The sequence below is a fragment of the Exophiala mesophila genome, assembly GCF_000836275.1.
Source record: "Exophiala mesophila strain CBS 40295 unplaced genomic scaffold supercont1.4, whole genome shotgun sequence".
Lineage (NCBI taxonomy): Eukaryota > Fungi > Ascomycota > Eurotiomycetes > Chaetothyriales > Herpotrichiellaceae > Exophiala > Exophiala mesophila.
In genome coordinates, this window is record NW_015622507.1 from 4,145,438 (window position 1) to 4,171,983 (window position 26,546).

At 48.9% G+C, this 26,546-nt stretch overlaps 10 protein-coding genes across 12 annotated transcripts; 5 read left to right on the plus strand and 5 right to left on the minus strand.

Moving 5' to 3' along the window:
- Positions 1–255: 255 nt before the first annotated feature.
- Positions 256–1,486, minus strand: PV10_06547 (dimethyladenosine transferase; the record flags this gene model as incomplete). The annotated part of the gene is made up of 1 exon (XM_016371359.1): positions 256–1,486. The coding sequence occupies one exon, from the start codon at positions 1,484–1,486 to the stop codon at positions 278–280; it is 1,209 nt and encodes a 402-aa protein (XP_016223652.1). The 3' UTR covers positions 256–277.
- A 356-nt stretch (positions 1,487–1,842) lies between these two features.
- On the plus strand, positions 1,843–5,241 carry PV10_06548. Of its 3 annotated transcripts, none has more exons than XM_016371362.1 (3): positions 1,843–2,460; positions 2,558–4,900; positions 4,961–5,241. In XM_016371362.1, the coding sequence occupies exons 2-3, from the start codon at positions 2,885–2,887 to the stop codon at positions 5,102–5,104; spliced, it is 2,160 nt and encodes a 719-aa protein (XP_016223655.1). In that variant the 5' UTR covers positions 1,843–2,460; positions 2,558–2,884; the 3' UTR covers positions 5,105–5,241. The 3 variants fall into 3 exon arrangements, with proteins under 3 accessions (XP_016223655.1, XP_016223654.1, XP_016223653.1); XM_016371361.1 differs by having other exon boundaries at positions 2,590–4,900; XM_016371360.1 differs by having other exon boundaries at positions 1,843–4,900.
- Positions 5,242–5,392: 151 nt separating this feature from the next.
- On the plus strand, positions 5,393–8,696 carry PV10_06549 (uncharacterized protein). Its single transcript, XM_016371363.1, has 3 exons — positions 5,393–6,233; positions 6,288–6,650; positions 6,705–8,696. The coding sequence occupies exons 1-3, from the start codon at positions 6,062–6,064 to the stop codon at positions 8,291–8,293; spliced, it is 2,124 nt and encodes a 707-aa protein (XP_016223656.1). The 5' UTR covers positions 5,393–6,061; the 3' UTR covers positions 8,294–8,696.
- A 172-nt stretch (positions 8,697–8,868) lies between these two features.
- PV10_06550 (uncharacterized protein) lies at positions 8,869–11,752 on the minus strand. The gene has a single exon (XM_016371364.1). The coding sequence runs from the start codon at positions 11,496–11,498 to the stop codon at positions 8,991–8,993; it is 2,508 nt and encodes an 835-aa protein (XP_016223657.1). The 5' UTR covers positions 11,499–11,752; the 3' UTR covers positions 8,869–8,990.
- Positions 11,753–11,917: 165 nt separating this feature from the next.
- On the plus strand, positions 11,918–13,030 carry PV10_06551 (ribosomal protein S18). Its single transcript, XM_016371365.1, has 3 exons — positions 11,918–12,105; positions 12,169–12,401; positions 12,459–13,030. The coding sequence occupies exons 1-3, from the start codon at positions 12,012–12,014 to the stop codon at positions 12,681–12,683; spliced, it is 552 nt and encodes a 183-aa protein (XP_016223658.1). The 5' UTR covers positions 11,918–12,011; the 3' UTR covers positions 12,684–13,030.
- A 41-nt stretch (positions 13,031–13,071) lies between these two features.
- Positions 13,072–15,288, plus strand: PV10_06552 (uncharacterized protein). Its single transcript, XM_016371366.1, has 2 exons — positions 13,072–13,170; positions 13,222–15,288. The coding sequence occupies exons 1-2, from the start codon at positions 13,155–13,157 to the stop codon at positions 15,081–15,083; spliced, it is 1,878 nt and encodes a 625-aa protein (XP_016223659.1). The 5' UTR covers positions 13,072–13,154; the 3' UTR covers positions 15,084–15,288.
- Positions 15,289–15,347: 59 nt separating this feature from the next.
- PV10_06553 (uncharacterized protein) lies at positions 15,348–17,540 on the plus strand. The gene has a single exon (XM_016371367.1). The coding sequence runs from the start codon at positions 15,605–15,607 to the stop codon at positions 17,357–17,359; it is 1,755 nt and encodes a 584-aa protein (XP_016223660.1). The 5' UTR covers positions 15,348–15,604; the 3' UTR covers positions 17,360–17,540.
- On the minus strand, positions 17,526–19,338 carry PV10_06554 (uncharacterized protein). The gene has a single exon (XM_016371368.1). The coding sequence runs from the start codon at positions 18,831–18,833 to the stop codon at positions 17,943–17,945; it is 891 nt and encodes a 296-aa protein (XP_016223661.1). The 5' UTR covers positions 18,834–19,338; the 3' UTR covers positions 17,526–17,942.
- A 346-nt stretch (positions 19,339–19,684) lies between these two features.
- On the minus strand, positions 19,685–22,190 carry PV10_06555 (uncharacterized protein). Its single transcript, XM_016371369.1, has 5 exons — positions 21,677–22,190; positions 21,481–21,609; positions 20,903–21,415; positions 20,603–20,841; positions 19,685–20,544 (listed from the first exon to the last, which is right to left on the minus strand). The coding sequence occupies exons 1-5, from the start codon at positions 22,051–22,053 to the stop codon at positions 20,084–20,086; spliced, it is 1,719 nt and encodes a 572-aa protein (XP_016223662.1). The 5' UTR covers positions 22,054–22,190; the 3' UTR covers positions 19,685–20,083.
- Positions 22,191–23,929: 1,739 nt separating this feature from the next.
- On the minus strand, positions 23,930–24,868 carry PV10_06556 (uncharacterized protein; the record flags this gene model as incomplete). The annotated part of the gene is made up of 4 exons (XM_016371370.1): positions 23,930–23,980; positions 24,075–24,163; positions 24,220–24,493; positions 24,563–24,868. 4 exons carry the CDS (start codon positions 24,866–24,868, stop codon positions 23,930–23,932), a joined length of 720 nt encoding a protein of 239 aa, XP_016223663.1.
- Positions 24,869–26,546: the final 1,678 nt, after the last annotated feature.

Consider the following 26,546-nt stretch of genomic DNA (forward strand, 5'->3'; position numbering starts at 1 on the left):
ACTCAGTCCCCTTTGATGTAACATCATAGTGCTGGCACTTGTATTGGGGCTGGGAATAATGATCCCTCATGTCGAGGGAATAGTGTGATGTGGGTGTCGCATCCTGGTGGCGACTCATAGTGCCATAGGACCTCAGGGACTCCATCGAGAAGACATTTGAAGCACACTACCGTTCGTCCTCCACTCGCGTGCACTGTGCGCTGTGGCCCCTTTTCATCGTGATTTTCATCATCATCATAATAATCGTCATCATATTCGTCGTCATTGCTGTGGTTTCTCACTGAAAATGAATCCCCTCTTGATTGAAATTCCACAACAATTTCAAAAAATCACCTTGATCACACATCCGCGCCCGTTTATCGGCCAGTTGAGTTTTATCCTCCAAAACACTTCGAACCTTTTCACGCACCAATTCAGCGACTTGGCCTTTTTTCTTGCGACTTGACGATGATTTGGAGGTTTTGGAGGATTGGAGACTTTGTTTGAAGAATTCAGGGAGGTCGTCATCGTCGTTGTCGGAGTCGATGTCCATCATACCACCGTCACCATTCAACTCTTCTTCTTCATCTCCATTGGGGTTTGTAGCCATGGAATTTTCCACATCCATCAGATTCGACGACTCGTCAGCGACTGGCCCATCCTGGATAGGTATATCATTCTGAGCACACCAAGTCCGATAATTCGCCTCCAGCATATTCATGATACTCGTCGTCCCCAAGAAATTCGCGCGGAGGGTCTTGTTCTTCCTCACAAAACAAATCCTTAACAGCCCATCCCATTCCTCATATGAAATATTCGGCCTTGGATTCTTCGGCACCAGACGAACCACACTACTTTCCACCGCTGGCGGCGGCTTGAAATTATTCTTGCCCACTTTCATAATATGATCGATTTTCGCCCACATCTGGGCATTGACGGATAACCGACTGTAGAGTTTATCACCGGGTTTGGCGAACAATCGAAGTGCGAATTCGCGTTGAAACATCAATATACACACTCTGGGCGCGGGACTGACGGCGAGTAATTTGAATACCAGTGGACTGGAGATTTGATATGGTGTGTTGGAAATACAGACATCGAAGTACGGGAGTTGGGTTTTGATCACGTCGCCTAATACAACGTCGAGACGTTTGCCCATACTGGTTCCTTGTACTCGTTTGGTGACTTCGGCGGCCATGCGAGGATCGAGTTCGACGGCGACGCAGCGTTTGGCTTTTTCGAGGATTTTGACCGTCAAGTTGCCGCTTCCGGGGCCGACTTCTAATACGATGTCGGATTGTTTCAGGTCGGCTTTATCGACAATGGCTTGTGCGACACCGGGGTTCTTGAGAACGTGTTGACCGATGTCAGTGTTCATTTTGAATATTGCGTTGGATGTGCCGGTGGGTTTGGAGGTGGAGGAGGAGGACGGGCGGGCGTAGGGTGAAGATGAGGGTGCGCCGGCGTCACCGCCGCCGGAGCGGTGTTTTTTGTTGAATTTCGGCATGGTGGAGAGATTCAGATCATCTTAGGAAATAGAGGGCTGTTGGTAGGGCTATATGTATGGTAGAATGCTCGAGTGCTAGAGAGTCGTTTGGTGTCTGAATGTTCGTAATGGAAAAAAAGTGTCTTGCGCAGGAAACTTTTTGGCGGTGAAAGAAATTCTGCCATAGAAAGACAAAATTATTGGGCCTGATTGGGGGATCTCCTCCATCCCCACAACCCGATTGCCATGTCATCATTAGGCGCGAATTGGGCACTGGTAGCCTTGAAACCTTAAACAAAACAGCCTAAGGCGCCTAGAATCGGCGGCAAACCCCCTAAGCGCAGGCATCTGCACCTTGCAGCCTGATTCTGATAATCGGAGAAGTTCGAAAAAAACATTAACAGGGACAGAAATCTGACCTTCTTTGCGACAATTTCATTTCAACTTGGGCTTCAATCTTGCATTCTGCAAGTCGCGACGGGAAGACCCTCTACACCTAGTCCAGCTAGTCTCGCAGCCGACTTGGGACGCTCGAGGGTCTTGGTTCTCGCTCATTTAATCGTATCGATCCTCCACTTCTACGATAACAGTCAATGCCCGTCTAGTCCACCACTCAAGTCTGCAACCATGACTTCACGAAGAGATTTCCTCAATCAGCAAGCGCCTGAGAACTATGTTGCAGGTCTCGGTCGTGGTGCCACAGGATTTACCACACGATCTGATCTTGGCCCTGCGCGAGAAGGTCCCAGCACCGAGCAAATACAAGAAGCCCTTGCGAAACGAGCACAACAACTTGGTGCCGCTCCTCCAACAGCATATGGCGCGACAGATAAGAAGAAAACCGACCAGGAAGAACAGGACGATGAGAGATTCCAGGATCCAGAAAACGAGGTAGGATTGTTTGCGTATGGGCAGTATGACCGCGAAGACGATGAGGCGGATCGAATATATCAAGATGTCGATGAGAAGATGGAGCGGCGCAGAAAAGCTAGAAGGTTAGTCCACTCCTTGTCCCCATCCTCACCCCCTTCCACTCGTCTCCTCCTGTCAGCAGAAGCCCGTGGTTTATCTTTTCCACTTGTGTTTGCACAGATTACCGACGTGAAACCTCCATCAACTTTTAGGGAAGCCCGGGAGCAACAAGAACATGATGAATACGAACGAAACAACCCCAAGATATCACAACAATTTGCCGATTTGAAGAGATCGTTAGCCACCGTCTCCGATGAAGATTGGGCCAATCTCCCGGATCCTGGAGATCTTACAGGCAAAAATCGAAGATCCAAGCAAAATCTGCGACAACGGTTTTATGCTGTACCTGACAGTGTTTTGGCGGGCGCGAGAGACTCGACCGAGTTCCAAACTAGTGTGCAGGACGATGGATCACAAACATCGAGTGCCGACAACAAAGATGGTACCATGACCAATTTCGCCGACATTGGTGCTGCCAGAGACAAGGTGCTCAAAGCAAGATTAGATCGAGCAGCACAAGCGGATGCCGGCACTGGGTCAGCAACTACGATAGACCCTAAAGGATACTTAACCAGTCTTGCGACAAATGAAATCAAGGCGGGGGAGATTGAGGTTGGCGACATCAAACGTGTTAGGGTCTTGTTGGAGTCTGTCATCAAAACAAATCCCAAACATGCACCAGGCTGGATAGCCGTTGCAAGACTAGACGAGTTGGCCGGCAAGATTGTATCTGCCCGCAAGATGATTGCTCAGGGCTGCGAGCAGTGTCCCAAAAGTGAAGACGCGTGGCTGGAAAACATTCGACTCAACGATAATCACAACGCCAAAATCATTGCAGCGAACGCCATCAAGAATAATGAGAAATCAACTCGATTATGGATTGAAGCCATGAACCTCGAATCCGACCGAAGAGCGAAGAAAAGAGTCTTACGGCAAGCAATCGATCATATCCCCCAGTCCGTCGCCATCTGGAAGGAAGCCGTCAACCTGGAGGAGAACGAGGAGGATGCCCGTCTACTCCTTGCGAAAGCAACTGAGATCATTCCTCTATCGGTAGAACTATGGCTTGCCCTCGCTCGTCTTGAAAGCCCTCAGAATGCGCAAGCCGTCCTCAACAAAGCACGAAGAGCCGTTCCAACCAGTTACGAAATCTGGATCGCTGCCGCACGACTGCAAGAACAGATAGGAAACGCAAACAAACTCAATATAATGGGCCGTGCCGTCAAGACACTGGTTGATGTCGGTGCCATGCTGAAGCGCGAAGAATGGATCACCGAGGCCGAAAAGTGCGAAGAGGAAGGTGCCGTGCTTACGTGTGGTGCTATCATTCGAGAGACACTAGGCTGGGGTCTCGACGAGGATGATGATCGTAAGGAAATTTTCAAGGACGATGCAAAAGCCAGCATTGGTCGCGGGCGTTATGAAACCGCTCGGGCGATATATGCATACGCTTTGAGAGTATTCCCTACCAGCAAGTCATTGTGGCTAGCCGCCAGCGATCTGGAAAGAGCTCATGGAACCAAGACCGCACTATGGCAAGTCTTGGAGAAGGCTGTCGAGGCTTGTCCACAGTCAGAAGTTTTGTGGTTGCAGCTGGCTCGAGAGAAGTGGCATGCGGGTGAGGTTGACGACGCTCGACGTGTCCTGGCAAAAGCATTTAACCAAAATCCGAATAACGAGGACATTTGGCTGGCTGCCGTCAAGCTCGAAGCTGATGCCAACCAAGTTGATCAAGCGCGAGAGCTTTTAGCAACAGCACGACAGGAAGCCCCGACGGAACGAGTCTGGTACAAGAGTGTTGCTTATGAGCGGCAACTGGGAAATATCGACGTCGCCCTTGATCTCGTCCTTCAGGGTCTCACTTCAACGGTGGTCAACAAAAAGGAAACCAGATTCCCACGCAGTGCCAAGCTCTGGATGTTGAAGGGACAAATCTATGAAGATAAAGGAATGATTCCTCAAGCTCGGGAGGCATATTCTCAAGGCACGCGTGCGGTCCCCAAATCAGTTCCTCTCTGGCTTCTTGCCGCAAGGCTGGAAGAAAAGGCAGGTATCATCATCAAAGCACGATCCGTCTTGGATAGAGCGCGCCTTCAAAATCCTCGAAACGCCGAGTTATGGACGGAGAGCGTGCGGGTCGAGCTGAACGCAAACCCACCCAACGTGCAGCAGGCAAAGGTGCTCATGTCAAAGGGAATGCAAGAATGCCCCAAATCAGGATTGCTATGGTCCGAGAACATTTGGCGACTGCAACCACGAACGCAGAGAAAGCCTCTGAGTTTAGAAGCGATTAAGGCCGTGGACAATGACCCAACACTCTTTGTCACGGTGGCCCGGATTTTCTGGGGAGAACGAAAACTCGACAAGGCCATGAATTGGTTCGAAAAAGCGATTGTCGCGGACAGCGACCTGGGAGATGCTTGGGCGTGGTACTACAAATTCCTGCTGCAGCATGGGACAGATGTAAGTGTGATGAATTCATTAAAGTTGACAGGCAGAGAACTAACCGGTTGTGTTAAACAGGAGAAACGAGAGGATACTGTCAGTAAATGTGTTGCTAATGAGCCCAAGCACGGTGAAGTTTGGCAGAGGGTGAGAAAAAACCCGAAGAATTCAAGCATGACTACAGAGGAGGTGTTGAAGGAGGTTGCAAAGGAGTTGCAGTAAAAGCACGCTGTAGTGTCTAACCTCAAGTCAGCTCGGCAGCCCGGGTTTGATAATGAACAATGATAATGGCTCCATGGTCTGTACTGTGGTGATTCAACATCCTCTATTCGACTAACTCGTCGTTTGGCATGTGAACCATGAATGTATGTAAACCACTTTTATATCACGTGATGTGATGACGCTTTCCCACGTGACAATATGCCAAGGCTTCTGCGCTGTGACAAAGCAGTCAGTCGCAGCTGCGCCTTTTCAGGCTTCTAGACTTCGCCTCTTCCGCTTTCGACCTTTATTCTCTCAACCTCACCTCCTTCTCGAGTCTTCCACCAACTCACTCTCATCCATTTCATCTTTGTTCAACACTTTCCCCCCTTCAATCTAATCTCTACTTTCTCGTGATCGCAGCTCTACTGGTAATCAGGTGTTACTCCATCTCTTCCTCTTGAAGAACTGCGGTGTCAGTTTGGTTACGAGTGTCATTCGTCCACGCTTTCCCCGAACCCGTCTCGTGTCTTCTCCTGAACCAACTCGTGGTGAATATAACCTCGGTTTGTTGTCCCGTGGTGAGGGCTACGATACTCATTTTCGAGATTCTGGAACTTGGTCATTGATATTGGGGGAACAATTGCTTGTTGACTCGTCGCGGGATTGGCAATACTCGCATGGGTACGGGCGTTTTTGCTTGTTGAATGTACAAGATCAGCACAGTTCTTCTTGACCTCTGTGGCGGAAAGAGTCGAACCATTGTTACCATTTTCAATATCATTTTCCCTGATTTCCACTGTCATCAATATTAACTTGCCCTTGCCCTTTCAACTTGGACTTCTAAATACCTTCAAATCACGAATTTCGCCACCGATTTGCCCTTTTCAACAACAAATATCAGCTCACAGCACTGGGCGTATCCTGCCCGAGGTGTGATTCTCATCCGCCCTTCTTCCGACAAACACTGTTACGACCATGGCGTCTTACGTGTATTTCAAGTTCAAATCTCAGAAGGAACCCCAGCGTGTGACTATCGATGGCCCTCATACTGATGTTTGGAACCTCAAACGTGAAATCATCACCATATCTCGACTCGGAGATGGCACCGACTTTGACCTCAAGATCTACAAGGAAAACAGTGATGAAGGTAAGATACATGACGTGAGTGTCAGTAGACAGTACATGACTAACATCAAAGTAGAATATACCGACGACACCGAAATCATCCCCAAAGACTCAACTGTCCTAGCTCGACGGTTACCCGCATCAGCGCCTGGAAAAGGTCGTGCTGCTCGATATGTTTCTGGCAAACCGCCTGTCAGCGCCCGTCACAATGCCGCCATTGCTGGCAAGGCCGTCAAGGCTGTAGAGATGAACAGTAACATGACAGAAGCAGAAAAGTTGCAAGCCATGCTCAACTTTACCGATGCTCAGTGGCAGCAGAAACAAGAAGAGATGTCACACGAAACGCGAGTACCACTATCAGGCAAACCATTCAAAAAGGCAAATATTCCTGAAGGAGAGCCGCCACACGGATATATCTGCTACAGATGTGGCAAGAAAGGTGAGAAGTAATACCATATTTTTGTCGGACTTGTGTTAACATATTTCAATATAGGACATTGGATCCAAGCGTGTCCAACAAATGACGATGCAAACTACGACAACAGAAACCGCATCAAGAGAACGACAGGAATTCCACGGTCAATGCTGAAAAAGGTGGACCAAGCGGACGTCGACAAGCTCGACGATGCCCAGAGACAGAATCTCATGGTGAATGCCGAAGGAGATTATGTCTTTGCACAAGCAGATGAAAAAGCGTGGAAAAAGCATTTGGAACAAGTCAAGGCTTCGGAAGCTGCGCAAAAGAAAGTACAAGTTGGCAACAAGGAGCTACAAGATCGAGGCCTGGAATGCCCGATTGACAAGCGCTTGTTTGTAGATCCAATGAAGACACCCTGTTGTGGGAAGACATATTGTCACGAGTGTATTGAAAATGCATTGCTTGAGAACGATCTCACATGCCCTGGCTGTGAGACGGAGAATATCAGTCTCGAAGCTTTGCAAGCAGACGAGGAGATCCAGACCAAGATTAAGGAATATCAGGCCGAAAAGGAAAGGGACAAGGATGAGAACAAGGACAAGGGACGATCTAGAAGCGTTTCTGTGGCTGTTGAATCCCCCAAAGGCGAAAATGCGGAAGAGACATCTTCACGCGATGGATCGTACTCTCCACCGTCGGCTAGTGGACAATCTAAAAAGCGCAGTGCAAGTGACGCGGACGAATCTACCGCCTCGAACAAACTTGGAGCTCCAGCAATGAAACGACAAAAGTCTGGAGAGGTCGAATCTTCATCGACCCCAAAGCCGGAAGACGGCAGTAAAAAGGAGCTGTCGCCTAAGAAAAAGGATGCAGAGTCGAAGCAAGAAACACCAGCAGATGATGAAGAATCAGTCACTGAGGTGCTACCGGAAAACATGATGCCCCCCGATATGTCGCAAATGATGCAAGGGATGAATTTCCCCATGATGAATAACCTCAACCCTTTCGCCGCAAACCCAATGATGAATATGGGCATGGGCATGGGTATGGGCATGCCAATGGGGATGGGAATGGGAATGGGTATGGGTATGGGTATGGGAATGAATGGAATGCCAAACATGAATGGCATGAACGGCATGACTTTCCCTCCCAACATGAACATGATGAACGGTATGAATGGAATGGACGGGATGAACATCAATATGAACAACATGAACAACATGTTTGGCAATGGGAACGACCAAGGCTTTGGAAATCCCAACCAGAACTGGAACCGCAACAACAACTTCCGAGGGAACAACAATCGAGGAGGCCATGGCGGCGGCTTCAATCGACCATATCGAAATTTCCAAAACAACGCGAACAACCATCAATCATTCAATAACCGTCAACAGCAGCAACAAGGAGGAGGAGGAGGAGGACCTCCCACTCAACCATCAGGCATGACCGGCGTACCCACCGGACCCAAATCTCTACAAAATAATAACCCGGCGACAAAACAAAATTTCTACCCCGGCGGAGGAGCTCCAGATAATAAATTCTCCAATCAACATCGTCATGTCGGCAATGAAGAGGATAACGCTTATATGAGGCAGCCTGTCAATCCTAATCGACATCAGAATCGGAATCGAAAAGCCAGACAGGCGGATTATCGAGAATTGTGATGATTGACAGACAGGAAGACAATCCGCTGGAATGAACCCCCTGTTCAGTCCTCTTATTAGGGGTAGGGGGTTTAGCTACCGAGAAAGTCTGACCATAATATCCTTTTGATCACTATCATGGAATATGATTGAATGCCACGATGACGAGTATCCTTCTTACATGGTTCAACAAGACGGCACTTTGCTTGTTCTTTCATACAGTACATTCTGCTTCAGTGCTTTTGGTCGTTTCCTCAATGAAGTACCATAGGTATCAATCAACCTTGGAGGATTCAGGAAGCTCTGGATGGTGATCACTATTAGCAATAGGGAGTACCTACATAGGTACATAGGTGCTTTATGGGTACCTGTACTCATGCATGGTATACAATAACAAACAATGAAACTTAAACTGCACATCTTGTCTCTACCAAAAACGTAGTTCTCCTTTTCTAGTCATTACCTAGTAGTCAATCCTAACATATATATATTTCAAAAACTTCGATTTCTGTTCTTTTGTAGACGTAAAAAGTATTATTGTACTTACAAAGTTTATGACACTGTGATAAGAATGATAATAAGGAACGACGGTCTGGCGCAGTGATGTCTCGATTAGTATAATATATTGTTCAGCTGCCGAAGGACCCGAAGATTCCTCTGTGCTGGCTCGATTTTTATTTATATATATATACAAGGATGAATCAATCAATCAATTTAATCACCCATCCTTGGGTCTCTCCAAAGCCTCCTGCCACTCCTTGGCAATATAAGGCGTATATTCGCCCTTATCAAACAAGAGCTCGTCGTTCATATCAATGTCTCTGTTTCGATTCATTTTGAAATATCGAATCTCCCATTCCTCATCGATTTCGTCACCCCATGATTCCAATTCGGCCCATTCCTCCGGATACGCTTCTTTGGCCCACTTGGCGACTTCGTCTTTACGGTACTGCCATGGGATGGCGTTGTAGAATGTTCCAATCGTGAAAGCGTCTGGATGCTCGCCAATGTCTTGTAACATGTGATCGATCAAGTCGACGACATTCTCAAACTCTGACTGCCCTGCCAATGCGCCAATGTATAGATCATACACTTCCTTGGTGATGCGAAGGTTGAAACTCTGCATGAGAGCCATGATCTGTCGTGCTTCGTGGCCGCCTTGCGGAATCCATTTCTCACAGGCTCGAAGGGCCAGTTGGAATGAACTCAATGTCGGGCCTTCTTTGGATTCCATAATTTTCCAGAAATGGTCGATGATGGCTACGAATGGCTGTTGACACTCGACGTAGGCGGCCATCAAGCTGTTGTGGATGCGAGTGGTTTGGTCAACCTCCAAGTCTAACTTCAACATGTTGTATACCATTTGAAGGCCATCGATATCTTTACAATTGGCAATGCCCGCAAAACACTGGGCGTATGCTTCAGCTGTCGGTCGAACGTCGCGCTCATGCCGTTGCCGCATGTGACCAAAGACCAAGCAAGCGAGGTCAGGGCGTGAACGGTCGAAGAAGGATTGCATCAAAGGTAACCGATCGGCCACACGAGTTTCGGGGAACGCATGACGGAACAGCTCATAGGCGTTGAAGGCGTCTTGAGCCTTGACATCACTCTCGACGATGTAGGTGCGAAAGACTGCGGCAATCCGCGCTCGATCATCAGAAGGGAGAGAATCGACACGGTGGCGGAGCAGATTTGCGACTTCTTCGAGCTCGCCTTTTCTGATGAAGACGTGGCATAGTCCGGCGATGGCTTCGGCTGTAAGATCGGCATTGGTTTCAATGACGTGGTCGACTACTTTGATCAGGTGGTTGTACTCATGGTCAGCCGAAAAGCAAAGGTCGGCAATGTATCGATTGAGCACTGGTACATCGCAACGGTCCAAGGGAATATCCTCACGACACAGACTCTCAAACGCTTTGGCAGCACCTGACCGGTCACCTTGATGCAATGCATAGTCCAGCTCAAGGGATCGTGTTCGAGCATCGAGGGTCAAACCAAGGTGCTTGGCTAGGTTCATATACTCTTCCGCTTTTCCTGGATTGTGCTGCGAGTAAGCATACTCAATGATGCGGTTCAGTGTATTGATAGTGAGTGCATCAGGGACATCCGAATCAATCATTTCCTCCAGTCGTCGACGGATATGTCCGTAATTTGGATCATGGACAGCATACCATAGAAGTAAAGTTCCGGCAATGTCTCTGACATCGGTTCGCTCATAAAGCGACTTGACCAAGGGAGCAGCCCATTTGGTTTCATCGTTCTTGATGCAACAGTCGACAGCCTTGACGATAGACGATGTTGTAGGAACCTGACCCTCCTGCAGAGGAAGTTCAAAAACTCGTTTCAGCGTACTAATCTGATCATGCTGAGCGAAAAATGTGACAAGGACTTCATGTGAAATTGCATCGAGAGGGCCCACAAGGTCCTGAACTTCCTGGATGACATCCCAGAATTCGTCCATTCTTCCTTCCGCAGCGAGCCCTCTCAAGACTGCTGTCCACATAGGAAGACTGAGGCTGTCAGAGGCTTCGGTTGATTTTCTCAGAAGTTGCAATGCTTCTTGAGCGGATCCGGTCTTGGAGAGAACTGTGATATAGGTGACCAAAAGAGAGCCATGAGCAGGATGATGGTTTGGAGACGAAGACAAAGACAAGGCTTGAACATCGTCGACACGAGAGCGCAAAAGATTGAAGATGCTGGTGGCCAACGACCGAGCATCGGATCGGAATCGGTCCTTTCCAGTGGACGTCGCCAAAGCCAGGAGGATATTGTTTAAGTCTTCTTCTTGCAGAGTATTGTACGACTCATCGGACAAGATGCGTCCCCTCTCATGCAAATGGTCAAAGGCCTCAGTGATAATATGGACTTCATTGCTTGTGAGGAGTCTAGGGTTCTCCAATCGAGAGGCGAAAAGAAACCTCAACGATTCAACAGTCTGGTCATCGGGAGGGAATCTCAAGTGGGATCTCCTCGCCCTAACAACATCGACCAGGTTCCCTAAGGCACGCTCGATATTCTCTGCGGTAGGCTTCGCGTCTTGAAAGCCTTTCGAAGAGGAACCGAGGTTTAGGCCGAATATGGATCGGGTTTGTTGCCGACATGGCTGTAGTGGGACAAGAGGGGACCTATGAGCTCGTGGAGAAAAATGCTTGCAGCCAGCGGTTGTGTATGGTCGGTTATTGATGATGGCACGAATGACACGGCGGGTGAGGTATGAGGTCTTCATGTTGTTGGATATATAGGAAGAGGGTGAAGGTCTCCTGTCAAGGTGCTAAGGAGTGTGAGAACATGCTGGGGGGAAGAAGCAAGAGAGCGAATTTAGAGGCGGCAGGACTCGACAACGGTAGCTCGTATAGTACTGTAAAGACAGGCAGGGATGGAGACCTGAGGGTTAAAAGTTACCCCAAATAATGAAGCCCTGCCAATGGTGGTGGAAGATGTTCAATCGGCCGCACGAAACGGGATGAAGCAATTCCTGACGATGTTCAAATTCATGATGCACGCATCGTATGATGCAGTAGTAGTCGCAGTATTGGCCGTCGCATGCGGCAGACGTGCCTGGCTGTGGAGGCCGAATGCTCCGCCTTAGTTTTGATATACGGCAGAGTATACGCATCTCATCTGAGCAACTGGAACTGCGGAAATCGTAACCTTGCACAATCTTCAGGTATCAGACGACATTGAAGGCTCCCAGCACAACAACATCCAGCAAAGGACACAACCGGGCCAGTAACCCAAGATGAGTGCCTCATGGACCTCCAGTTGGGGGCTGAGATCACTTTCTTCGGCCTTGCCACGAGTATCGCAGCCATGCCGCTCATTAAAACTTACCCGTACGAAATCCAAGCCTGACATTCCAGTTTGACACGTTTCTAACCTGCTTCAAATATGTGCAGAACCGACATCGAGACATGTTTCGACCCCCAACATAGCTTCATTCAACCGACAAGTCGCCCTTGATGCGGAAAACACAGCCCTTAAGAGATTAATAACCCGGCGGTGGCAGGTTGGCGATGTCTATGCGCCTCACGACCTAAGTCCCGCAGAGACTCGCAAATGGGCTAGGAGAAATGCCCCGTCTTACGATCCTTTTGACAAGTTGAACATCAACCCTCTTTCTCTCTACAAGGTGGGTGGAATCAAATGGGGACGAGGACCAGATTCATTTGGACTAACAGTGGTGCAGAACTTCACCGTCATGTCAGACTTAATGACAACCGCTGGTCGAATCCTACACTCAAAGCGAACTGGCTTACGGCCTGTGAATCAGCGGAAGATCGCCAAAGCGATCCGAAGGGCGATCGCTCTTGGTCTTATGCCCTCGACCCATCAACATCCACAATATCTGGTACGCACGGCGAGAAACAACGTGATGAACGGACCGACAGATGCACGACCATACAGAAGGTGATGCGTTTGTGTGTTGATCTGGATTGCCCGGTTGTAAAAAAGGAACGAAGTGTATATTTTTGACTGCATGGCACTCGGTCCAAACGGGGTATTAGCTGTTGTAGAATAAGGGCATTGATTTGATGGCTTTTCTCCTTTCAATGAGGAAGGGACCAGTTACACGGGTGGTGAAATCCAAAGCGTAGACTTGACACTCAAGTTGCTTGATCATGGAGGACCAGTCCCTAGGCATACAGGCATGCCTGGTTAGGCGCCTTGGATAAAGATAGACTTACCTAAAGTTCCCTAACAATAATGGAGAAAGCCTTGTGTGGGGCCGAAAAGGTCATCATTACGCATTTGTAGGCATACACATCTTTTGACTGCGTTTCAAGCCTAACTTCGCCCAACGGCATATGACATCCTCTCACATGCAATCTACGTCCACCCAGGCCCATCTCATCAACGTCAATACCAACTGTACACGGCAACTATGTCGGTGACGGCGGGTGTGTAAGTCCTCATACCCAATACTAGAAACCTCGTTAACCATCTTACAGCTGGCATCTACGCCGCTCTACCCACTACCACTCGTGGCCAGCCTACCCCTCTATCCGCCGATTCCAAAGGTGAAAGAATAGCCTATGCCTCCAACAAGTCGATATTCCTTCGTTCGATTGACAATCCTTCCGTCTCTACGCAATACACTCAGCACACAGCCGCTACTTCGGTCGCTCGATTCTCCCCCTCGGGCTTCTACGTGGCTTCTGGAGATGCATCTGGCGTCGTCAGAGTCTGGGACTGTTCCCCCAACGGGTCGGGGGTGACCAAAGGAGAATATGCCATCATTTCTGGCCGGATCAATGACATTGCGTGGGACGGTGACAGCCAACGCATAATCGCTGTTGGGGATGGTAAGCAGCGGTATGGTCACTGCATCACAGCAGATTCAGGCAACACAGTGGGGGAGATCAGTGGCCATTCAGCCCAAGTCAATGCTGTCAGCATCAGACAACAAAGACCTCTCAGAGCAGCCACTGTTGGTGATGACAAGAATGTCGTCTTCTATCATGGTGCGCCCTTCAAGTTTAATACAATCCCTGGCAGAGGTAATCATACAAACTTCCTTTACGGCGTTGGCTTCTCCCCTGACGGCAACCACCTTGTGACTGTCGGTGGAGACAGAAAGATATATCTTTACGACGGCAAGACCGGAGAAGTGAAGAATGAAATCGCCGATCCCGCAGAAGGTCACAAAGGAAGCATCTTTGGCGTGTCTTGGGCCAAGGACTCGAGAAATTTTGTCACCTGTTCTGCTGACCGCACGGTGAAAACATGGGATGTGGAAGCTGGGAAAGTTACACAGACATGGACCTTTGACGACAACAACGTCTCAGATCAACAAGTTGGTGTCGTATGGCCTTCAGGTCGAACAGATGGTCTGATAATTTCACTTTCTCTGAGCGGTGAATTGAACTACCTGCACGCAAATTCACCCAAGCCATCCAAGATTATTTCTGGACATCAGAAGAACATCACAGCCTTGACGTCTGTGGGTGAAGGCAGCAGCGCCACTCTGTGGACCGGGAGTTCAGAGGGCCGAGTTGCTGCATGGGACGCCTTGAGTGGAACAGCAGAAGCAGTGGAAGGCGATGGTCATACCAACATCATCTCAGGGCTAGCGGCAGCCTCCGGTGGCAGTCATCCTCAGGTTTATTCGGTTGCCTGGGATGACTCTCTGAGAAAAGTGGATGTAGGTGCAAAGACATTCACTGGCACGCCTGTCAAGCTTTCATCCCAACCCAAAGCCCTGACTACCACATCGGATGGATTGGCCATTGTCGCTCAAGTTGAAAGTGTGATTGTATACAAGGATGGCGAGGAGGATGGTGAACTACCTCTCAAGTCAACACCCACCGCATTGGCATCCTCGGCCAGCACTGTCGCCATTGGTTCACAAGACTCGAGCCTCAGGCTTTTCTCGGTGGTTCCTAGCAAAGCCCCCAAGCAAATCGCCGTCGTTGACCAGGTGTCGGCTACTCCAGTGACTGCACTTGCCTTTTCTGCTGATGGGTCTCTCCTCGCTGCGGGCACTGCAGCAGGCAAAATTTATGTGTACAAGGTAACCAGCGGATTGACTGGCCTTGTGACTGGGAGTGCTTCACTGGAACTGGTCACGGACAGATGGAGTGCCCATTCCGGCAAAATCACAGCCATCGCTTGGAATCCTGAAGGTACAGGGGCAGTCTCGGGCAGTCTAGACACCAATATGTTCGCATGGAGTCTCAAGGAGCCTGGAAAACGAGTCAAAGAGACCAATGCGCACAAGGAGGGAGTGAATGGAATTGTCTGGCTCGGAGACACTGTCTATAGTACGGGAGCCGATGCTACCATCAAGAAATGGACTGTCAAGATCGATTAGATGGAGGAATATGAATAGGAAAATGACATGAGATGAATCCTGAAAGCATTACGAACTGTATTCTTTCAAAGAGCCTTGGATGGTGAAGGGGGTTATAGATATCACGTGACAAAATGAGCCTCAAATTCAGAGGACCCGAAATGTCGCCATGGCGCTAACCACAAAAAGCGAAGTGGGAGTGAAATAACCTTGGCAATAAAAGGCCGCCAGTTCCGTCCACCGCCTACCGTCTACCGTCTGCCGCTTATTCCCGCCTATAGAATTGTTGTCTTTCTTTTTCCAAGCCTCTGAATCAGCCTTCGTGCCTTCCAATAAACTGTGTGCGTTCCTGGTGAATTTCCCCACTTCTCAGGCCTTCTCACCACATCCCACTTCACAATTCTCGGCACAGCCTGAGATTATCACCTCTTGTACCGAGAGCAAGGAAGTCTGGGGAGTTCTTATCAACTTCCCTCCCATCACTCTCGCTGTCTCTTCTCGTCTGCAGAAGACTGACGAGATCTGACAAATCCACTCGCAACATGGGGAGATCACCGTCTCAAGGGCTGACCACCCATGATTTTCACCACCAACCATTTGTCAACCCGTTGGATGTTTTCCCGAGATCTCGGTTGGCAGGTCGACCTCAGGCTGTTCGAGATTCGATCAAAAGTGCAGCAACCTCGCGAAGCCCCGCACGGTTTCCCATCGATACAGGAAAATATCGCTGCTGTGATGATGACGAGGATGACGAGGATGACGACGACGGCGGTCTCTATGCACGACCCTCAAGCGCTCTCAATTGTTGCAATGATTACCATGGTTCAACCGATAACGACTCTTCTGAGGAGGTTCGGCATAATTCTCCCAGTGCGGTGGACTGTGAAGACTGTGTGGACGGTTGCGAGGATTGCGAGGAAGAACACGAGCAGTTCAACCAACAAAAAGTCGACGCTGGTCCGGAAGAGTTTCTAGACGACTGTGAACAATGTCATCACGACGAACACGACAAGGCATGCCATCAAGGTGAATGTGATTTCTCTTGCTTCGATTGCATTGACTGGAATGAGTTTGAACGCGACAAGTCTTTGGGCCTTTCGTACTCGGTCCCCCTATTGGGAGATACAGCCTTGCCGACACCAGAGCTGATGCCAGAAAATGAATCGACGGATTTCCAGATGACCGAGTTTCCCTACCTCCCAACAGATCCAATGGACCCAATGGCCCTGGCAGCGCCTTTGGATGTGCCTATGCATCATCAATGTTTTGGAGAGACGTTTCCATATTCCACTGGCCTTCCACTCAGTCCATTCTGCACGGGACCTCCTCTCCTCCCACAGACCACACCTCAATATCCACTTCCACAATTCAGCATGGGATATGGCTGTCATCCAGCTATCGCACATCAACAACAATCACTTCCGATGTATTCTTCACCTTCAACGCCCATTAACCTAGTTGCGCCTTCAACAAATATGGTCAAATCGGAATTCATCTCAACGCCAACACCACCACAACAGTTTCCCCCATCACCTAGCGTGAATGGCCCCCTTCTCGAAACCCAAGACCTGTTATCCGCCGTCTCAGCACCAAGTACCTCACGAGCATGTCAATGGATCATGCCATGCGGAACCGTGTGCGGCGCCTCATTCGCCTCCGCGACGGACCTGAAAAAACACCTCAAAGCGATCCACCTCGTCAAAGGCACCCTCAAATGCAGGTGGCAAGACTGCGACAGCGCCGTCTTCGCATCCGAAGCTGCATTGACAGGACACATGTCGAAAAAACATCTCGCTCCACTAATGTCCCTGCCCACCTCAACCAACGAAGTTGTCGTTCGCAACAGCGACGGCTCCTTAACCACCACGACCACGACCTCAAACTCCGACCAAGGTACATTCAAATGCACGTTTCCTGGATGTCCGAAATCATTCATGTATAAACAAGTCCGCGACGAACATGTCGCATCGTGTCACAACGGAAATAAAATGTACTGCCACATTTGTGGTCAGTTTCTCAACGGCGAAGGATCGAATTTCAAACGTCATATGGCTACGCATCGCCCGAAGCATCAACACATGTTGTGTAAATTTAATCAACTGGGTTGTAAGAGACGGTTTCCGAGGTTGGATAACTTGAGGAGACATGAGGCGTGTTGTAAGTTTGGAAAGAAGGCGGCTTTGTTGAATAGTCAGGGTGTCGGTGTTGGAACAGGGTCTGGTCCAGGCGCAAGTCTTGCTGACATGGCTCCTGGTCAACCTCATCATCACCATCACCATAAGACGTCGACTGTGTGAATGGGTAGGAGCAGTTTAAAATTAAAACACGGGAGACAGAAGAAGTTTATACTACAGATCAACTAGGGCGAGCAGAGCAAGTCATATCTCCCCGTTGACTCTATTTACTACTTAGTTAGTATGCTTCCCAAGTATTCCTAGACAAATAACCAAGAATGAAAATGAATTAAAATAGAGATTGCATTACTTCATTCATAACTACCTACTCATCAGACTAAACCTCGACGCTCGGGGAATATCTAAATCCCCTGGTACTCATCTGTATCGTATCCCATCCCTCATTACCTCATGTCCTAATGACCATCATAGAGAAGTACCACCTGTACAACTCTGCAGCAATGAAAACAGAAGAAAACTCCAACATGCTTCAACAAAAAGTCATCAATCAAAAACTGGGGTATCAAGATGCTGGGAGCCTGGGGTCGTCATGTCAGGCTGTATTTGTCTAAGTTAGTATGCTGGAATCAAAAGGTTGAAAGGTCGCAAGGGGAGGTTTATCAATCATTGTGGGTGTTTGGTTTGTGGAGGAAAGTCGACATCGATATAAAACCAAATCTAAGGTAGAAGATATCGGGTTATCAGGTCATGACAAAGTGTCAGTACTGCTGGTCCCGCCCAGATTCCTCACACTTGGCGAGATTGGTTTCTTCTTTCCGAACCGTTCGCGTTTTCTCTGACGACGTTTCGCGGCAAGTTGAGGACTCCAGACTCCGGCAAAAAGATCCTCACATTCGTCTTCATCCTGAGAATCAAACTGCAATTCTTGCGAGGATGAATTAGGTCGATCGACTAGTTTTCTCAAGTCGCGTGGTGCAAGAGGTACGACTTCATCATAACCCCGGTTCGGGTCGTCGTCGTCTTCATCCCCGCCTTCCCACACGACATTGACTCTAATCCGCTTTGTTTCGAGGATGAATTTGCCGACTTTGTATTTTTGACTGTCTTCACTGGCTTCGACGTATTTCCACCCTAGGGTGCTGCCGCAGATGGCACAGGAGATGTCACTGACGATGTGTTGGCCGGTGACTAGGTTTCGAGGGATATTCTTGTTTTGAAATGTATTGGGAAGGGCGGCTGCGGTGGTTTGAACGTGGCTGGCGTTTCCTTGGACTAAGAATGCTCGTCCGTGTCGTCCGGTGAAACCTTTGCTGATGATTTGGGATGTTAGGCAGAGATCGGTGGAGCATTTGGCACATTGGATGTGAGAACTGTGGCCGTGAAGGAATTTATCGTTGGGAGGGTCGATTGATGGGGATTCGTCAGGGAGAGGGATGGGAGTTGGAGTGAGGCATCTCGTGAAGGGGTTGGATGATGATGTGGCAGCCGAGGAGTTTGAGAAGGCAGAGGAGGTGGAGATGGCACTGTCGGTGCTGGATTGACGAGATTTACGGCGGAATGGAATGGACTGCGTTAGGTAGGTTGCGAATATGGCGGGAAAGGTGGCTGGATCGGATTGTTTGCGTAAAAAAGACATTGTTAGAGAGATCGTCGTCGATGAGCGACGTTACAGTGAGGAGTGGATGGTGATAGGGTTCAACATGGCATAGTGTAGAGAATGGCCTAACAGGCTAGACACGAGTGACTTGATAGAGAGAATAGTGGACCGGCCACAAGATCGACACGGGTTTCATGGAAGATGAGAATGAGCCTGCGGCGTGATTATCTTTATTATGTAGATGTGGTATGATAAGAATGATGATTAACGGGAGGATGGATAAGATGAATGAGTCGTTGTCGGATATGGCGGGATAGAGGGGAAAGAAGGTGAAGATCAAAGCGGACCCTTGGATGGCCTGGTTGACAAATGATCATGGCAGATGAGGTTGAGTTTGATGGCAGGAAATGATAGTGTTGGAATAGTGCCTGGTGGATGTCGTCACGCGACGCCTGATGACAGGCGAGGGAATGATACGAATGGACAGATGGGTAAAGGGCAAAATGCGGTAGAGAAGAGGGGAAGAGGGAGGGGAAGAGTTGAGACTGCGTGGACTGTCAAGGTCACATTGTCACTTTACATTGTGTCTGGATGGATAAATCATCATCTGGTCAGTCATCTGGTCAGTCATCTGGTCAGTCATCTGGTCAGTCATCTGGTCAGTCATCTGGTCAGTGGGCGGTGTGTCACTTTCCCCTCTTCTCAATGAGAAAGATACCTATCGTTGTCACTAGGTACCGTAGTTAAATGGACGCCTGTGCATAAATAATCGAAGAACTTGAGGGCCCGGGCTCTCGGGCATTGAACATGAGTCCGAGATATGCTCAATTATAATCAGGCTCTGTACATCGTAGGTAATCACAATTAACTCGGTGATGATTATGGACCATGGACAATAAATTGCAGGTACTTGAATACCTATCGTAGTACCTAAAATCGTGTCCCGGAATCACTCCACACCCCTAAGGAAGTGCACATGATACCCAGAAGGCCCCGAGTCTGATACCCGAGGCACCCAAGACTCATTACAGCCTTGAAAATTCCAGTCCATCCAATCCATTCCATATGTGATTTTTCCCTTTGACAGTTCATCGACTGCAGGATTCATCGATACTCATAAATAGTCTGAACACGTTTGACACGTTCAATGCCAGTCCCAGGTCGCGGTTTTCTTGGACCAACCAAGCCATACCCTGTTCGTTCATATCCCGCCTTGGGTGGCTCCAATGGCGGCGGATAGTCACATGACCATCCTCCTCCCTCAATGCATCCAACCAATCACCAATCAATCATTTCTCAGTCACGATATCTGCCGCTAGGCTCGACCGTCGAACATCATTTCCTCCCTTGCGTCTCTTGATTCCAATCAATTGTCCCATTTCTAGCCAGAATCCTGCTGGAGGATCCAAAAAGCTGTCTTCGTATGCATCAATCGTCGGTCGCTCCCAAACCAGATCTGCCTCGTGGGGTTTGACAATCTTGGTCTTCTTGAGGATCTTCCAGAATGGGTATAGCAAGGGGATGAAAAGCTGCATGGTGTAATTTGCGAAGAAGCTCGATGTCGACCATGGTAGATAAACCGTGTATCCGTAGATACAGCACACAGTGAACATCCATGCCAGGCCAAAGTATGCACAGTATGGTTGGAACCAACCTCTGTAAGGGAGAGTCCTGCGATCCAGTCCTTGCGCTTTACACGCCCGGTAGAAGAAGATGTAAGTGATCGACATGACAATGTAGCTGATGAGGCCTGTACGTTGTGTCAGCTTGAATTCCTCCAAAACCGAAATCAGCTCGTCTTCACATACCTCCTCCAGTAACCAGACTGGCAAACCAGGTAATCACCACCGACGAATTGTTGGAGCACTGCAAAAAGGCAAACATTGGGAATATCATGACCACGCAGAAGCAATAAATCGGAACACCCTTCCGAGAGCATTTCGTCAAGAACCTTGGCGCGCGACCTTCGAGCGCTAGACCGTACAGTGTTCGGACAGCTGCGTATGTGTACGTGTTGCCGGCAGAAAAGATGGATGTCAACATCAGCCTATACATACGATCAATACCAAATTCGATCTTTCTGGGATCTTTTCGAGTCTGAGACTTACGCGTTGACAATATGAGGGAACACAGTGACGCCGAGGTTCTCCATGGCAATCACATAGGGGGACGATCCAGCCGAGCCATCTCCACCTCCCTCGACGATGTTGGTCAATGCCGGATCGCGAGAATTGCAGACAATGCCCACGGCCAGGGCACCACCAATGAAGAAGATGCCGAACCGCACATACACCATCTTGAATGCAGCCTTGATATAGACGCGGGGGCGGGCGGCTTCGGCGGCGACAATAGAGATATACTCAGGCCCGACAACGGTGAAGACGGCCGAGGTAAGAGCGGCCAAGAAGCCTTGAAAGCGACCTAGGTCACCGGTGCCAATATATTCTCGAAACGCGCCGCCATGTTTCCAGTTGGTGAAACCATATGCTTCGTGCTTGGGGTTTCCTCCCACCATGGTGATAAAGGTGAAAAAGAATAGAGAGAAGATCAAAATCACCTTGCCTCCAGATAACCAAAACTCGGCTTCACCGTATGCGCGGACAGCCAGGAGGTTGATGGAGCTTTGGAAGTCGTTAGAATCCGGTGTGCCAAGCGGCAGAAAGGTGCTTTATGGGACGCGACTCACGCATAGCAGATGATAATTCCAGTCACGATACCGGCCACGGGACCTGGCTCGGTGATGGTGTCGCTCCAAAACGACAAGACCAAGGTGAAGGCAGAGATCTCAAAGGGGATGAGAAGGGCCTCATAAAAGCTGATATGAAGTTAGTCAAGTTTTCAAGTGCAGGAATGAAGGCGCAAGGGATGACGAGGTCACGGACAAGAAATTCCACCCAACCATGAAACCGAGGGCATCGTCTACCCATTTACCGGCCAGACGAATGAAACCTCCACTGACAGGGTATGCTGTTGACATTTCGGCAATCGAATTGTTCACCATAGCCAACACGCAAGACTGGATGGTATAGGCAATCAGGAGGTTGGCAGCGCCGCCATTGTACAGACCCGTACCGATACTGACAAAAAGGGCCGTTCCGATGGACCCTCCAATGGCAATGAGCTGGATCTGTCGATTGTTCAGATGCCGCTGGAGCTGGTCTACGTTCTCCGACAGAAAGCCTTCTTGGACTTCATTTGGATCGGGCGACCGTGACGGTGAACTCGCCGACTTTTCCTTGAAACGACCGAGGATGGCCATGGCGCATGTGGGTTGGAAAGGGCGATCCAAATGTTAGTACTCTACTAATTCAGATTGGACGGGAGACCACAGCATATAAACAGAAAGGACAGTGGCAGGAGAGAGCTTTGAAGAGCAAAAAGACAAGACAAGAATTGGCGAGGGCGCGGGGTATGGACAAAACCAAATAGATGATCCATTAGATGATCCTCTTGGACGGAATGAAACGATGGAAGTTGGCCAGCGACATGCTTTCTGCTAGTCCTTTCCGCCGTCAGATTTGATCCTAGAAAGCCTTGCTGTGTGATTCGATCTTCTCATCGCGATCAGCAATCGACCACGCTTCGCCCCACATGCAAAAAAACCTGGAGGGTGGGAAGCCACTGAAGCCCACCTTCGCCCCTGGGAACGTAAAAACTTGCACCCATCACGCGAGTCTGAGCAGAAGCTGAGGTGGAGGTGGATGCCGACACACCCAAGCTTCTCGACGAGTCGGGCTTGAGACGCTTGAGTGCGGGTCAAGCTTTGGTCAGCCAAGAGCGCCACCAACGTCAAGTCTCATCGTCTCAATGGATGGTCCATGGGGAAATCGTTTCAAAACCCGTTGTTCCCGTTCGCTCAGCACGTAGCTTGGCAAAAGGTTTACATTGCCTAAGTACGCGGGTAGACACGGCCGCGACGGCAAGCAAGTGGCAAGAAACTTGTCTCAGTAAAGACTATAAAACCTGAGTGGGGTTTCCGTTACAATTGTCGCATGAGAACGGCGCTCGGGTTACGTTAATATTTGTTGATAATACGGAGGCCCGTGGGCTTCCAAGAGGACATGTGGGTATGTACTATTGCTTCCCCCAGTAGGATGATTGTCTACTCCATACAGTAATTTGTGAACCGACCGACGTTGTGTTTGTTTTTAGCCCCAGCATAGACCTAAGCCTGGTCCAGTTAGATCCCTCTGTCCGCCACTCACTGCTCGCCTAAGTTACGTTATCACAATCGGACCAGTGTCACAGTTATGCGCCTCGATTACACAGTGCATAATTGCCTCTGTTTGACATCTACGAGGCCCAAATGAAGCGGATTTACACGACAGATTGATAGAAAGGCTGCCTTATCAAAGATACCTTCGTATCTATCCAGGGTCTGCAGAGACCGCGCACATGGCCAGGGTAACACAGACGACGCAATGTGCCTCACATTGCGCTAAACCAAAGGAAGTAGAAGAACGCTTGCAAGGTTCAAGGAATCAGCACGGGGGCAGTCTTCAGGGACATTTACGCGTGTCCTTATTGGGCCGAGGGCGCCCATCGGCTCATTACCCTCGCCCATCAATCCCGTGGATGTGAGTCTCTATGTGTGTATATGCCAGATCAGGTAGCACAGAGCGCCGAACACCTGTTGCTGGACTGTCAGACTATATCGAGTTTGACAATCCCTTCTGCATCCAGGTGACAATTTATTTGCTTCTGTTATCACTCCTAGTGCATCATCCCTTCCTGGTCGCCATGGTCCAGATGAGGATCTCGACTACAAGATAAGGGTTTTGAATTGGTGTTCTTCTGTCAACCTGTCGCTTTGGATAACACCTAACAGATACCTCTCGGGTACCCAGTCATGGTACTGAATTCCCTCCGACCATATCCGAGCCTGGTGTGAATGTACGTACACATCGCAATGCAAAAGCAATGCTGCTACCATATTTGTACGTCGCTCATTCCATATATACGGAGTAGAGTTGTGGACCTTCTTTCCAAAACGCTATGGGCGATGATCACCCGCGCTACTCCAAAGGTCCCTGAATCAAGACCTACATCGATGCTATTGTTATTGTTGTTATTGTCCTATACCTCTCATCGCTCAAGGATCCATCTTATGTTCTTTACGAGTTCCTCTTCCCAGCTTAAAGATACTGGGAGTAGAGGACATGTGGTCCAGAATCCATGAGGAAGCCCTGGATGGATTTTTATTTTGGTCTCCACACCCTCCGCTTGAAGCAGTTTCTCAAGGAGAATAGCCTCGTCTCGACGTGGATCCCATCCACATACTGAGAATAACGCCTTCTTTGCAAGATCCGCGTGAGAGTCGAACAAAAGGGGTGAATATCGCTTGTCTGAGAATGGAGCACCATACTTTTCTACATTGTTCTGTAAGTGTTTGACCGCAGCAAAGGAAAAGGATGAATCGTCTCACCTGCAAAATACTCGATACTCTTACGTGACAAGCCTGGCGCGTCATACACCTCATCAATACTCAGAATCCGATCCCTGTACTGAGCAGGGCGGACTTCAGGATGGCAGAAGCTAGATGCCAGAAACACCAACCCGGTCAATCGAGGGGCAATACCCTGATCTCGCGCGAGATGAGCTATTCCAGCTGTAAAGTTGCCTCCAGCAGATGTTCCCCCGAGGACGAATCCTTTGGTCAAATCAACTTGGAGCTGCTCTTGAGACTCGGGTCGAACCACCTAGTACCAGTCGAACAGTGTTAGTTATGAACTCAATGTTGGCATCCATGAAGACAGACGAGCGCTTACCCATTTCAATACATCAAAACAATCCTCGAACCCAGTTGGAAACTTGTGTTCCGGCGCTAGTCGATATTCGATGCTGAGAACCATGACATCGACTTCTGCCGCGATCTTGCGACAGTACCGATCGTCTGTCTCGAGACCTCCAGTGACAAATCCTCCGCCATGGATGTAGATGAAAAGGGGTAAAGCAGAAGCACCTGTCTTGCGATATGTGCGTACTCGAATTGGATAACCATCACGAGCGGTGACATTGGACTCTTCGATTTCTAGACCTTCTTGCGGTTGAATCGGTAGTCTATCTCGGTTCATGGGATCGATTCTTGTGCCCGCTGGTAGATTATTGGGGAACTGCTCGTGACGTTGGTTATTTGAGCCCGAATAGATCCGACAGACTCACATCATCCCATTCTTTATCTGGAATTGCATAGTGTCGATATTCAGCCATATTGCAATGCCCTCATTAGTTGCAGTTGAATTGATGGAACTATTTATGACTGATTGAGTGTCTAAACCCTGATTTATTTGAATCTCAAGCATGCGACCCTTTGTTCCGATACCGCAATGCTTGAATGTTGGAGAAGCTGTGGAGACCGAGGTTATTGTGCGTTAGCTATCGTGGCTATCCGCACCCAGATGATGTCGTTGTCGAGTCTATCATATCATATCAAATACTCGAATTTTTCTATCTGTCTATTCCATTTCCAATTCCATTCCTTCAAGATCCCCCTTCTCTCTCCACTGCCTCAACAACTCGAAAAAATGAATTGAACCACCCCCATAAGCCGCACTCTTCGCTGCCTTCAACTCCATCTTCCCTTCATTATTGAAATATCCAGGCGTACACTCCTTATAAAATGCCTCTTTGAACTTACTTGTCTCAACCACCGCATCCACCCAAGCATCTTCAGCCTTTTTCGTCGGTTGAAACGATTTAATCCCTCTCTTCTTCGCCTCACTAATGAGATACACAAAGTGAGCAATTGACTCTCCAGCTCCATGTGGCAAGTTCGGCGTTTGACCTGATTGAATCACCTGGACGAAGAAATGATTCGGAAATCCATTGGTGATATACCCATGTAATGTCGATGGACCATCGTCCCATTTCTTCGACAGAGTCAATCCATTAACGCCAACGAGATCGTATCCACTTCTCTGTGTGAAATCCGTCACGAGCTCGAATCCCGTCGCGTAGATCAGACAGTCGAGTTCATATTCTTTGCCGTTAGCGACAACCCCTTTCTCGGTGATTTCTTGTACTCCCAAACCGTCGGTATCAACCAGAGTGACATTCGGTCGGTTGAATGTTGGTAGATATTCGTCGTGGAAGCACGGCCTCTTGCAGAATTGATTGTAAAATGGCTTCAGCTTACTCGCTGTATCTTTATCCTTCACAATTGCATCAACACGAGCACGGATCTCTTCCATTTTCTCAAAATCGGCCAATTGCCGTCTCTGTTCCGCCAACATGGCAGCTTCTTGCGTTTCTTCTGAAACAGGCGCAGGCGCTAATCTTGAAAACGTATTCGTCCATCCATCATTCACTAGATCTTCATCTTGATGTACACCGCTGATGATATTGTTGAAATTGACCATTCGTTTCTGTTGCCAATTCTCACCGAGATTCTGTGCCCATGTGGGATCGGTCGGTTTGTTGTTCCTAACGTCAATGCTACTGGGTGTACGTTGGAAGACGTAGAGTTCTTTCGCCCATGCACCTAGTTTAGGAACGATTTGTACGGCTGTGGCGCCGGTTCCAATAATTCCAACTCTTTTGTTTGATAATTTCTGGAGATTGCCGCTACTGTCGCCGCCGGTATATTCATAATCCCATCGTGAGGAATGGAACGAGTGTCCTTTGAACGACTTGATTCCAGGAACGCCAGGAAGTTTAGGTTTATGCATAGGTCCAGAAGCTGAGATGACGAATCGTGCTCGAATCACATCTCCGCGATCAGTGTGTGCGAGCCAGGTCGACGTAGATTCATTC

Bases quoted from the DNA above. Each gene is read 5' to 3' on its own strand.
- PV10_06548 (XM_016371360.1), top strand. From the start codon at position 2,093: ATGACTTCACGAAGAGATTTCCTCAATCAGCAAGCGCCTGAGAACTAT. The intron at 4,901-4,960 runs GTAAGTGTGATG...TGTGTTAAACAG, and splicing joins TGCTGCAGCATGGGACAGAT to GAGAAACGAGAGGATACTGT.
- PV10_06549 (XM_016371363.1), top strand. From the start codon at position 6,062: ATGGCGTCTTACGTGTATTTCAAGTTCAAATCTCAGAAGGAACCCCAG. The intron at 6,234-6,287 runs GTAAGATACATG...ACATCAAAGTAG, and splicing joins CAAGGAAAACAGTGATGAAG to AATATACCGACGACACCGAA. The intron at 6,651-6,704 runs GTGAGAAGTAAT...ATTTCAATATAG, and splicing joins CTACAGATGTGGCAAGAAAG to GACATTGGATCCAAGCGTGT.
- PV10_06550 (XM_016371364.1), bottom strand. From the start codon at position 11,498: ATGAAGACCTCATACCTCACCCGCCGTGTCATTCGTGCCATCATCAAT.
- PV10_06551 (XM_016371365.1), top strand. From the start codon at position 12,012: ATGAGTGCCTCATGGACCTCCAGTTGGGGGCTGAGATCACTTTCTTCG. The intron at 12,106-12,168 runs GTACGAAATCCA...AAATATGTGCAG, and splicing joins CCGCTCATTAAAACTTACCC to AACCGACATCGAGACATGTT. The intron at 12,402-12,458 runs GTGGGTGGAATC...ACAGTGGTGCAG, and splicing joins ACCCTCTTTCTCTCTACAAG to AACTTCACCGTCATGTCAGA.
- PV10_06553 (XM_016371367.1), top strand. From the start codon at position 15,605: ATGGGGAGATCACCGTCTCAAGGGCTGACCACCCATGATTTTCACCAC.
- PV10_06554 (XM_016371368.1), bottom strand. From the start codon at position 18,833: ATGTCTTTTTTACGCAAACAATCCGATCCAGCCACCTTTCCCGCCATA.
- PV10_06555 (XM_016371369.1), bottom strand. From the start codon at position 22,053: ATGGCCATCCTCGGTCGTTTCAAGGAAAAGTCGGCGAGTTCACCGTCA. The intron at 21,610-21,676 runs GTCCGTGACCTC...ACTTCATATCAG, and splicing joins ATGGTTGGGTGGAATTTCTT to CTTTTATGAGGCCCTTCTCA. The intron at 20,545-20,602 runs GTATGTGAAGAC...CACAACGTACAG, and splicing joins CAGTCTGGTTACTGGAGGAG to GCCTCATCAGCTACATTGTC.